The sequence below is a fragment of the Podarcis bocagei genome (assembly GCF_964188305.1).
Source record: "Podarcis bocagei genome assembly, chromosome: 3".
NCBI lineage: Eukaryota > Metazoa > Chordata > Lepidosauria > Squamata > Lacertidae > Podarcis > Podarcis bocagei.
This window is the reverse complement of record NC_138127.1, coordinates 58,881,224-58,893,350: the sequence shown is the minus strand read 5'-3', so window position 1 is coordinate 58,893,350 and position 12,127 is coordinate 58,881,224. Positions and strand designations below refer to the sequence as shown.

Genomic DNA, 12,127 nt, shown 5'->3' with positions numbered 1-12,127 from the left:
GATATGTATTGGGAAGGGATGAAAACCGGGGATGGGAGGGAGGGAAGAATAGAATTGTAAAAACACTCAAGACCTTTGGGTTTAGTTAATATGACTTTTATTTAAGACAAATTGGGAAATCAATGGAAGAGAACTTGAGTCCAACTTAGAAAAAATTTACTTTTCTTTATAAAAGAGGTAATTTTAAGATGATTAAGAAGAGAAATACCAATTTGCTGACACAATTTTGGGAATGGGGATGCATGAAGGGGGGTGGGGGGAAGTCAGGGAACAAGGTTAGGAAAGTAGGATTTTCTGAAATTATACATGTTTTTGTCTTTTGTCTTTTTGTGTGTGTATTTGTCTCTATAAAAGGTGAAAAACCAATAAAAATTTCTATAAAAAAAACAAAAACAAAATGCCCATTTTGAGCTATTTTTTTTTAAGGAAAACGGCAACAATGACACTGACAACATGGCTTTCCCAGACATTTTGCCGATTTCCGCCTGGACACTGCTTCTGACTACAGTATTCCGGGTATGTCCAGGAAATTCTGGACGCATAGCAACCCTAACTTAGTTAAAGGTACTATTTTTGCTAACATATGTACAATGTACATATGTCCAATGCAAGACCAACACACACACACACAAATCTAGTAGTGATGCTTTTTGGCAGTTTGTTGTGTATGTTAGAGATGACACTTTTGGATATATGCAGCTATATAAGGTGGGTTTAAAGCTGCCCTTGTGTGGCTTGCAGTATGGTAAATGAGTGTCCAAGTCCATCCAAATTCTTATCAGAAAGGAAAGTATTATTGGGACCATATGATATAATCTAATGACTAAAGGTAAAGGACCCCTGACAGTTAAGTCCAGTTGTGAAGGACTCGGGGGTTGTGGCGCTCATCTCGCTTTACTGGCCAAGGGACCCGACTTTTATCTGCAGACAGTTTTTCCGAGTCATGTGGCCAGCATGACTAAGCCGCTTCTGGTAAAACCAGAGCAGCACATGGAAATGCAGTTTACCTTCCTGCCAGAGTGGTACCTATTTATCTACTTGCACTTTGACGTGCTTTCAAACTGCTACGTTGGCAGGAGCTGGGACTGAGCAACGGGAGCTCACCTCATCGCAGGGATTCAAACCGCCAGCCTCCGATCGGCAAGCCCTAGGTTCAGTGGTTTATACCACAGTGCCACCTGCGTCCCATCTAATTAGAATCTTGCAAATTCATCTGAAATGTGGTTAAGACATTCCTGCTATACATATTCTGCGTCATTTCTTAAAATTAGTTTGAACCCAATAGACATTCCCTTATTAGATTTCTCTCATGGGCTCTGCTCACTTGATCCATCACAGTCATGACTGTTAGCCCAAGAAAATAAGACTCGTCTCCTCTGCCCTAGCCTCTGACTTTTCTTCTTACTCATTGTGTTTTTATCAAAACTGCATCCAGGAGGTGGTTTTCCGTGAGTCATCCTTACTAGTAACATTAGGTCTGGACAAATATTTGAATACACTTAGGACTGATCTGTGGTTAATACCTGCTGCTATGATTATATATTGTTCCCCAAGTTGTGAGCAGTTTCAGAAACCATGCTATAACTTTTGGTGAAAGCATAGAAGGTTTGAGAGTGTCTTTGTAAGATTTGCTTTATATACAAATATACAACAAGCAGGACATAATGGGAGCAAGCCGTTTACTCAGACTAATCTGCAGTCCTGGATCCATTTACCTAGAAATTAGCCTCAGTGGACTCAGTGGGGTTTAGTTCTGAATTTGTGCAGCCCTCAAAAGTACAACAAAGTTCTAACTAGTAATTCTTAGCTTGCTCGCTCTCTAGCTGTATTTAAAATGTCTTTTCATTGCCTGTGTCTCTTCTCAGCCAGTCTCAAAGCTCTGATGGGTATCTTATTCCAAAATCTAAAGAGTGCTTTCCAGGTATTAGGAGACTGCTGTCACTAGCTTCCATTAGCTTTCACTAGTCAAAAAAAACCACCCTAGACTATTAACAAATAATCAGCCTAACAAACAGATATTTTCATGGCAGGCCCGGATGCAGTGAAGCTGTGAGTGGGGGGGTGGGGCAGGTGGCAAATAACATAGAGCCATGTGTTGGACTGAAATTAGGCCACAACTTTATTGACAGCAGAAGAATAGGTTTGGCATAGGCAATGGGCAGAGATTCCTTAATCACCCAATCCACTTGCTGGGTGATCTGCTGTTAGCCAACCAATGTGGGTTCGCCAGTGTTGGGGTCCTCTACAGTATGAACCTCTTCCAGTAGACCCCATTCAGCCAATGGTAGGGGGTGCTATGGCTCTAAAACGGGGTTCTGGACAGAAAACACCACACTCTAGAATCCCTTAAGGGGATCCATCTATAGACTTGGGCTGGATGTCCCTTTCTTCTCCTTGGTTCCTCAGCATCTAGCCCAGTGCCTCTCCTGCCATCTTCAGTTGTGATGATTGCTATGAGGCGAGTGAAAATCCATGGGACCAAAGCCAGTCCGCCTGTGGACAGAATTCCTCCTCAACCCTGAAACCAGCAACCAACGTCTGTCCATAGCAATGTCATTGGACAGCAAATTCATTCCTGCAACGCAGCATGAAGTGCAGTAAAAATGAAAGTGTGGGTGGGTGGGAAAGTCTGGCATGACTGAGATGAGGAGAGCAGGTATGGTCTGCCTTTTATAACCCAGGGGCAGACTTGTCTTCTGTCCAGTCCATTCCCAAGGCCCCACCCCTGGGAGCCCTGGGAGCCCATCATGGCAGCTGACTGGCTTCCCAAAGTCCCATTGTCCCTGTCCTCCAGCCAGCTGGAAGCGTACAGAGCTGCTTCTAACCATGCAAGAGACCTCTGATGTTCCCCCGCTGTGCCATGCTGGGCTGCAAATGGTGCTGCCTGATAAGTTGGGGAATTGGGAATTATTCTACTGCCACTGCCATTGTGTGTTTCTAGCAAGAAAAATCAAGCTGTAAACTCCCTGTTTATCAAGAAAGGCAAGTACCTATGGCCTGTCATACAAAAGAAGAGTTATGCACCTGCAGGATAGAATTGTATGCACATAAAAAGCTCTTCTTCCCATTTGCACTGGAGCAGCTCACACTGCTCCATTTTCCTAAGTGACTTGGCTCTTCAGCAGAGGGAACCTGCTACCAACGATGGCAGCAAACGGCTCCAGCTGTATGTGCAGCACATGCCTGCCTTTGATTCCTTGCCTGCCTGCTCCATTGAGGGGATAGCAACACGCATACAAAACTAAAACGAGCTATTCGTGATTATGCTGCAGCACAGCAGCCGATCTAACCGTACAACGTGAGTCTCTTGAACCGTGGGGTATCCTGATGTTTTATTGTTCTCTCTTTACAGTCCGAGATCGTGTCCGATCAAAAATGGAAAGAGACATTTTGGCAGAAGTGAATCATCCTTTCATTGTAAAACTTCATTATGGTAAGATTTCTCTATAAATCAATTCCTAATCGCCTTGGGATATTTTCCACTGGATCCCTTGCTATTCAAATTCATTATCTATGTGTGGTTTTTGATTGCCTACTTATATAGATCATATTTATCCAGTCAAGGGTACCCAGTACTAGAACCCTTTTCCCCCAAATGTTAAAAGTGTGGCTGTTACTGTAACAACATGGTGAATACCTTATTTATTTTAAGAGCACTTTATTTTTATGTTACCAGCGTACCTGGTCTATTCTACAGGAGGTTCAGGAGGTATTTTAACCTCCCAACAGCATTGTGGAGCAGAATTGCATGAGAGATAGTGGGTTACACTAATCTACCCAGAGACTTGAATAATGGAATGAGCATTAAGTTGCCACCTGCAATATTCTGTCCCCATCAACAGAAGGTGATGGTGATGCTTTTCTGTCTCTTTTCCATCATAGATATCAAGGGAGCGCAGGCAGAGTTACTAGGTAGTCTCCCATCTTGGCACTGACCAAAGCCAGATGTGTTTAGCTTCAGCAAAGTTGCTGTATCAAGTGCCTTCTAGCCATGCCCTGACTGAAAGGCCATTATCTGTGATAATAGACTTTCATAGCTGCTGTTATGCAAAAAGTGGAAGAAGCACCCAATGGCACTATGGTCCCTGCCAAAACAAAACATACCTATTATCCCCTTCCCATAAAACTCCTTCATGCTTTCACTGAACGTGTACAGGTCCAACATATCTGAATATCCTACTGTCTTTTTCTACTGTAGCATTTCAAACAGAAGGAAAGCTATATCTTATACTAGATTTCCTACGAGGTGGGGACCTTTTCACCAGACTTTCCAAAGAGGTGAGTCCAACAGATTAATGTGTTTTGTTTGAAAAACAAACCAAAGTAATTCTATACTGGTAGCTGTGTCTCTTAGCAAATTCCTTCCTTCTAGTTTCTCATATATTTAGTTATTTTTATTTTCATTACATTTATATTCCACCTTTCCATTAAGGAGCTCAAAGTGGTGGATCTGGTTCTCCCCATTACCATTTTATCCTCACAACAACCCTGCAATCCTCTTATCCTGAATACATCCAACACATAGCATCATGGCACTTTATAGCATTTATCTTTAGGGTTCATTTTTATTTGCACTGGATCAAACATGCTGTAATCTGCCCATATACTTGAGGATAAGGCAAGGTCACAACAAAGCTCAGCAAATGCTTTGTTGCTGAGCCACACCCTGAAACATCAAGAGTGCATCTTCCCATTTACATCATTCTTGGAGCCAAAGCACAGCAGTTTGTTGGGAAGACCTGCCATGCCCATCAGCCAAGGGTGCCAACGGCTATCAAAGCACCATCTGCAAAGCAATGGAGCAGCTGGAGAGAGGTGCAATGCCTCCTGCTAAACACTTGCTGGCAGCAGAAATGCAGCGCTGTTGATCATCGCAGAGCACTGGCCATCCTTCAGTCACAGCCATTTATTCGTTCTAGCACTCAAACACATTTTATACTTCAGACACACCTTGGCATCTGCCACAAAGGAAAATTGTGCTTGTTCCTCCCCATCCCTCTAAAATGTGAATATTCAAACTTCAAAATCAATAGATGATGCTACCAGTTTTTTTAGCCTTGGTACTGGCTGTTGGCAGGAAACCTTTTATTTTGGCAGGAAAACATTAATTGCTCAACTGGGCAGAACAGGGGACTATTCCGTTTTTTAAAAACTGGTTTTCTTAGTGCAAAATATTTATATATTTTAGATAGCATTTTCTGTTCCAGTCTTAATTAATTTCTCTCTTTGGGCAATATCCAACCAAGCCATACTCAGAGTAGAGCCAATGGACTTGTGTTATTTATTTATGCCCTTTGTTTTCAGAGGGTCTTCCTCAGACTATGACGAAGGGTGGTGATCATCCTTTCTGTCTCTGCCAATACACAAGTCTGTCTTCCTGTTGCTCCTTCCTTTCTTTCCTGCTGCCTCTTCATTCTTTATTCCTCTTCCAGGGCTGATAGATGTGTTGCTCATTGTCTGGCTGGAAACCCTGTCCCTGTGCAGGTGATCCATGCAGTGGGAACATAGGGAGCTGCCTTGTATGGAGTTAGGCAATTGGCTCTCATAGCTCTGTCATTGCCCACACCGGCAGGCAGTGGCTGTCCAGGGTTTCAGACTGGGAGTCTTCCCCAGCGCTACCCAGAGATGCCAAGGATTGAACCTGGGCCATTGTGCATATAGTGCAGGTGCTCTATGACTCAGCTACAGTCCCTTTTCCCAGTAGCATCTCAGTGCCTGCATACCAAAAGCTAATCTTGTGCTAAGCTAAGTCATCGCCTGCATGCATTTTCAGCAATAAGCATAGGTGCGAAGTAACATGTTAAGTCCTCCCCTATTGAATGCTGCTTGAGTAAGGGAAGTCAACTCTTCCATGATGACCTGAGTGCACCAAGGCAAAGTGAATGGGAGTACATCAGGCTGACACCATGCGCCACTTAAAAAAAAAATACAGTATTCTTCTTTTTCTAACCTGCTCATGCAGCTTTTTGGAGTCTGCTGTCTGGGTGAGCCGTAATGACTACTCAATTCTAAATCCTGCCTGAAGAGCTGTGCCAGCCACAAGAGTCATTGCCTTGAAGCGGATGGCCTTTTAAAGTCACTTCCAGGGAGCAATTCCTTTGACCGTGGGTGAACTGCCTGTCCGTCCTCTTCCTGTGGCTTTCGATATGCTCTGCAAGCAAGGTCATGGAAGTGTAACACACAGCCATCCTGCCATTATCCCCAGAACACAGAAATGAAGTCTTTGTCTTTCTATAAAGAATCAATGTTAGCGCTATTGGGAAATGTGCGGTTAAGCATTATTTCCCTCCCTCTTCTTTCTTCTTTTAAAGCAGGGGCCTACCGGTTGCTCCTTACAAGGATTTAGCCATGGTCCCTTTAGTAATAAGAAAAACCTTAGTTTGTATTTAGTAATAAGTAATTTAGTAATAATAAAAACCTCCCAACATATTAGTTGGGATAAGGAGGATTAATTATAATACTGGGAAGTAGAACTTTACATACGTTGTGGAAACACTGAAATAATGTTGCTGTTGGTTGTTGTTGTTTTTTAAAAAAAGAATGTAGTTATGGAGAAAAGCACATTTTCATTTTAAAAATGAAAATGTGGCCTTTTCACTATGGCTCATTTTAGGTTAGCCAAAAGAGCAATTTCAAGAAGACTGATTTAATTCATATTTGATAGATTTGTCGTATAAAAAACCCGAAAAAAAACTTGAGAGAGATTAGCAAATAATCAGCCCAGTTCATATGTAATACTAGACCATGGTTATAGTTTGTGCTTACCTGGAGCAAGACAAACTATCAGCTTGGTTTTGGATGTCATGCTAAGTTAAACCATTACTTTACTCACAGCAACAGAAAGAAGAACAAAGTGGTCACCATCTCTTCTATAGGAACCTACATATTTGTACTAATTGCAAACCAGATCAGTGTTTTGGGGACGGTCATAAAATTTGATTCATTTTATAGGATACCTACAGACTCCAAAATGACCATCTGTAAGTGGGAAATAACATCACCTATTCTGCTTTTGTTTCTAGGGTTATTCAGCTCTCACATGTTAGCGATAAACTTATTTTGTAAAATTTTGGTTGCAATCATATCTACACTTCTTAGAACTCATGATTTCTGGGTAGACATGGATTTATGATGGACTGGAACTTTTGGATGTGAGGAACAGGACAGTATCCCAAATTTGATATAAATATAAATGTCCAAAATCCAATATTTGAATTGATTTTGGTAAATCAAAATGGATTTAGCAGAATCCAGTTTTTGGCTTTTGAATTGTTAGCCTGTTTTCCATTTGGCTTATAATCAGTTGATTTTGTTGGACCAATATATTGTCATAGTATCCTAGCAAAAGTATCGATATAAATAAATCCACTTGTGCATTAAAAATATACTGCTTTTTCTGCTTCTCTCTAGGTTATGTTTACAGAAGAAGATGTTAAGTTCTACTTAGCTGAGCTGGCCTTGGCTTTAGATCATCTCCATGGTCTTGGTATTATTTACAGGGATTTGAAACCAGAAAAGTAAGTTGGGGCAGAAATGCATGTGGGAAGATTTTTAAATGGGGTTACTCTGTTTGGATCACAAAATGCCTGTGAGACCCTGCATCAATTTCCTCATGAAATGTATGTCTCTTGGAGTGATATTCTCATTTATCTGAATAGCTTAGAGAACATCCTGAAAGTTCAGAGGATAAGAAACTGTGTCTATAGTGGGGAGTGAGAATAGGGTGAGTGGGTAAGAAAGCCAACTTGCTCAACTGGGGTGAAAACAGGACACAACTGTATTGAATAACCAACTTCAAATGGCAAATCAGTTAGCATTTAAGGTGCCTCAAAACTCTGCTGTTGTTGCAGCAACAGTAGACTAATGCGGTTGCCCCTCTGGAAATTATTACACATTTAAATACTTTGACATTAGTGGGCAAGGGTGCCTGCGAGATAAAAAAACGTCTAACCTAACTCTCATGGTTGTTGTGGAGATTAAACGAGGTGCAGAAGAACCATGTATTCCATCTTGAGCTCCTTGGAGGAAAGGGTACCCCAAACTCAGTTGCTGACCCCCTTGCTTTTGCCAGGGCCATACCAGCCAATTTTCCATTGGGTTAATAACATCCCCAGGGACTACATTCCTCTCTCCTTCCAGGAAAACTTAGTGGGGGCATACAAGGCAGAAAAACAAATAGCAATTCAGATTCAGTTTCTCCCTTGCTTATGGAAGATATGTTCTCTCTCTTTCTCTTCCGTGTTAGATACAGATAAGGGGATTTTAGAACAGCATTGTTGTCTTAAATGAAGATTTGTTGAGCAGCAAGGATTGTATACTCTTTTTGTGGTGTACAACTCTTATGCGCACGGCTTTGTCAGAAGAAGCAAGCTTTGTCAGAAAGGCAATAGAGAGATAGTAGTTGAATAATAGTAGTGACAACTGTCAGTATTCATTATTCATTTATTCTCCGCAACAGTCTGTTCCCAGCCCACAAATGTTCTACCGAGTATCACTTCCTTTCAAATTACATTTCACTGCAAAATACAACAATGTGGGAGTGAGAGTTATTGTTGCAGTTTTCAAAAGATTTTATTTTTTTTTAAAAAAAATGATAGGGGGAATCAAACACAGTCCTTTTTTTACCCTTGCCCAAATGGATGAATAGAAAGGAATGTGAAGAATAAGCTCATTGGATGGGGTGGGAAAGAAGCAAATGGCAAGCTACTTGTTGCATTTTCCCTTTACCTTGTAATCCTGGGGCCCATCCATTAGATCAGGAGTGGGGAACCTCCAGGCCCTTGGGAATCTTCTCCAGGCACACTTCTCACCAGCCCTCTCCACATCCTCATTGACTGCTTTTGCCTGGCTAGCATGGAAAATAGCAGAAAAAATTACAGTGCCCCACAGAAATCACAGACTGTGTGTGCAGACCCATCATTTTGAGCCAGGGATTTTTCAGTGGTGGCTCCAAAAGTGTGGGATATCATTCCATATTATATTAAACAGTCCCCATTCCTGGATATTTTCAAGCAGACCTTTAAAACCTTGCCTTAAAGGAAAGTAATTGTGGTTGTGGCTCTGATTGTTTGGCCTGGTCCTGATGGTTTTCTTAATCCATATTTTTGATGTTGAATTGATAGTTTAATAATATGGTATTGTTTTACTGAGATGTTTCCAAAGGTTCTCTATTGTATTTATTACTGAATTTTATGTGAACAACCTCACAGAATGTTTGAATAACTTGATTGGAACCTTAAACACCCATTTTTAATAATAATAATAATAATAATAATAATAATAATAATAATAATAATAATAATGGGGCAGGACATTCACATGCAAGTTTATGGATCACTGAAGGAAAATTATCAACATAATAAATTACACAATGGGATGGTACACTATATACTTTGTCTGTCTTACGGGCACAACTATGAGATAGTGTAATGTTATTTCCACTTTAGAGATGCAGACCTGAGGCTGAGACACGGTGGCTAGTTCAGGATCCAAGCCTGGTCCTCTTCCATTGATCTGCATTTGTTCATGCGGAGACTTTTACAATACACAAATATAAGAGGGAGATTTAATGGATGCCTGTGGTTTTCTTCACACTGAATTGCTTAAGGTTCTATGCACTAATTATGCATCTTCTGACTTTATTTAATATGTTTTCCATTTGTCCTAAACTTTTCTATGCATCATCTTCCAGCATACTTCTAGATGAAGAAGGACACATTAAGATTACAGGTGTGTAGCATCCCCCACACCCCATGTAGCAGCTCCATCTTTTTGCATTCTACCTGTCATTTCCTCCTGGTGATGAATAGACACTGAGATACATGCTTGAACTTTCACTGGCTTCCTGATCTCTTTTGGCACGATTTAAGGTTTAGCTTTAAAGCCTAATTAAATCCCATCTCCTTTGTAATCCATTGCAATGAAAATTAATAGATGCCGTTCTAATGGCCTTGTTTTCTGATGTTTTAATCTAGGTTTTAAGTTTAGCACGTTGTTGTTTTACTTCTTCTTGGTAAGCTGCTTTGAGAAACTGAAATTAAATAAACAATCTCTCAGATGCAGCAAAGCTGCCCCCTAAATAATAGCAATTTTGCATCAGGTTCAGAAAACGGATAGGATTTGGGGGGTGCTCCTCAGTTGTGGAACTCCTTCCCATTGCAGATTTACTAAAATTCACTCCTTGCCACTGCAGACCACTTGCATTGCAAGGCTATTCCAAGCCCACTTTAATTTGATGGCAGCATCTGCTAATGCTGAACCTCCAGGGCCACCAACTGAGCGCAACACTCAAAACTTAGAAGAAGTTTATAAAGTTTATATTTCAGCTTCTAAGATTTACATGTGGCTTCTGGTTTTAAATTCTCTTCCCTTTGTTCATTTCTTGGTTCTTCTAGAAAAGAGACTAATAATTTTTACTAAAAAAAACTAGAGCTGGATCGGGTTCTGTGTCTTGACTGGTGTATTTAAAGTGACTGCAAGTGTCTTTATATCACATACTCAATTTCTTTCTTTTTTTTAAATCTGCCTTTATTTAGATTTTGGCCTGAGCAAGGAAGCCATCGATCATGACAAGAGAGCATATTCATTCTGCGGGACAATAGAGTACATGGCCCCAGAGGTGGTCAACCGGCGAGGCCACACTCAAAGCGCAGACTGGTGGTCCTTCGGTGTCCTAATGGTAATGAGACAATCCTTATTTTGGGATTGACTGCTTTAGCCTGGTCCCCTTTGGCAGTGGCTGTGCTATTTCCTATCAAACCATTATTAAGCTACTTCTAAGAAGCACATTTATGAGTTTGAGTTTCTTCACCATCCCCATGATATCAGCATTGGGAAACGAAATCATCTCAGGCACTTATCATTGCTATGAAGCAGTTTTATCCTGAGCGTTTAGTATTTTAGCTTCTTTCGCCGAGAGTCTGCCGTTTTCCCCATTGCATCCACCTCAACTGAGGCTGTCCACACTTCTTTGTACTTCTTTATATATTATCCAATCCCAAGGGAAGGAAAGTAGTTGAGTTTTTGCTGCAGCTTCTATTCATTAGAGAAGCACAGCCTCATAATCCATAACATGCTGTTGCTAGGAAACTGGAGAGCCTTAGTATACTGCCAGATGAATTAGTGCAAAAAGAGAGGTCAAGAAAGAGAGAAATTAAGTAACCCTTACTTGGTCTCCTCAGGATTATGAAGTGGCTGTTCACTTACTCTGAAATTAGAACTTCATATTGAAGGAACTGGAGGCAAAAGATTCCTGCACTGCAGGGGGTTGGACCAGATGACCCTTGTGCTCCCCTCCAACTGTACAATTCTATTATTCTTTGTCTGTGTGGGGAGTAAAATGGGGCTTCTCAGTCTCCTACAAGATATACAGACACCAACAGGGCCTGCCCAAGGCATTTTGTTACCTGAGGAAAAGGACAAGATGGTGTCTCCCACCACCATTCCACAAAAGAAGCTAACCAGACTGGCAACTGAACTTCAACAGTGGCAATGTTGATGGGAAGCAGGCTAGCTTGGAGGGCACAGGGCTGGCTGTATGCCACACACAACTTTGTCCTCCTCTAACAGAGGGGAACGCCCCAAAAGAATGGCAGGGCGTGGTGGCAGCAAACACAGGCACTCCACCATCATCTGCTTGAGGCAGCTGCCTAACTCTGCCGAATGGTAGGGCTGGCCCTGGACACCAAGGAGAAGTTAAGACACAGAGCTGATGAAGAGCGATTTGGTGTCAGCTGAAACCCCCAGAATATGCTCACATCTATATTTGAATTCTGTTCTGTCTGCGGTGATTACAGGAGACAGCCTCTATATATGCAGTCAGCAGAATGAAGGTCTGTTTTAGGACACATATCATTTCACAGGTTTATTTAACCCAGAATAATAACATTTCCCAAAATCCAGTATTCACCATCAAACACCAGTCACAGGGCTAATTCACACAGTTATTTTCCCCTGCTTCCTTTTTATAAAGAAGATGAACGTGTCATAATGAGGCAACAAAGCAATTTTTGTGTGACAATGGGAGTCCAGCTGATGCTCTCTGTACAGCCTTACGTTTCTTCTCTCCTATCTGTAAGTCACAAAATAACTTTCTGAAAGGGTAGTGTGCACTAACCTCTCACCTGCA

General features: G+C 41.4%; 1 protein-coding gene across 7 annotated transcripts in view; it reads left to right on the top strand.

Moving 5' to 3' along the window:
- RPS6KA2 (ribosomal protein S6 kinase A2) overlaps nt 1-12,127 on the top strand; it is a 196,359-nt gene that overhangs the window by 148,883 nt on the left and 35,349 nt on the right. For all 7 annotated transcript variants that reach the window (XR_014006469.1, XM_081188222.1, XM_081188224.1 and 4 more), the window contains 5 exons: nt 3,353-3,433; nt 4,199-4,278; nt 7,411-7,517; nt 9,692-9,729; nt 10,536-10,678. Coding sequence is in view for 6 of the 7 variants with exons in the window: in XM_081188222.1 (XP_081044348.1) it covers nt 3,353-3,433; nt 4,199-4,278; nt 7,411-7,517; nt 9,692-9,729; nt 10,536-10,678 (449 nt within the window). In the remaining variant the exon portion in view is untranslated. The remainder of the gene's footprint in view (nt 1-3,352; nt 3,434-4,198; nt 4,279-7,410; nt 7,518-9,691; nt 9,730-10,535; nt 10,679-12,127) is intronic.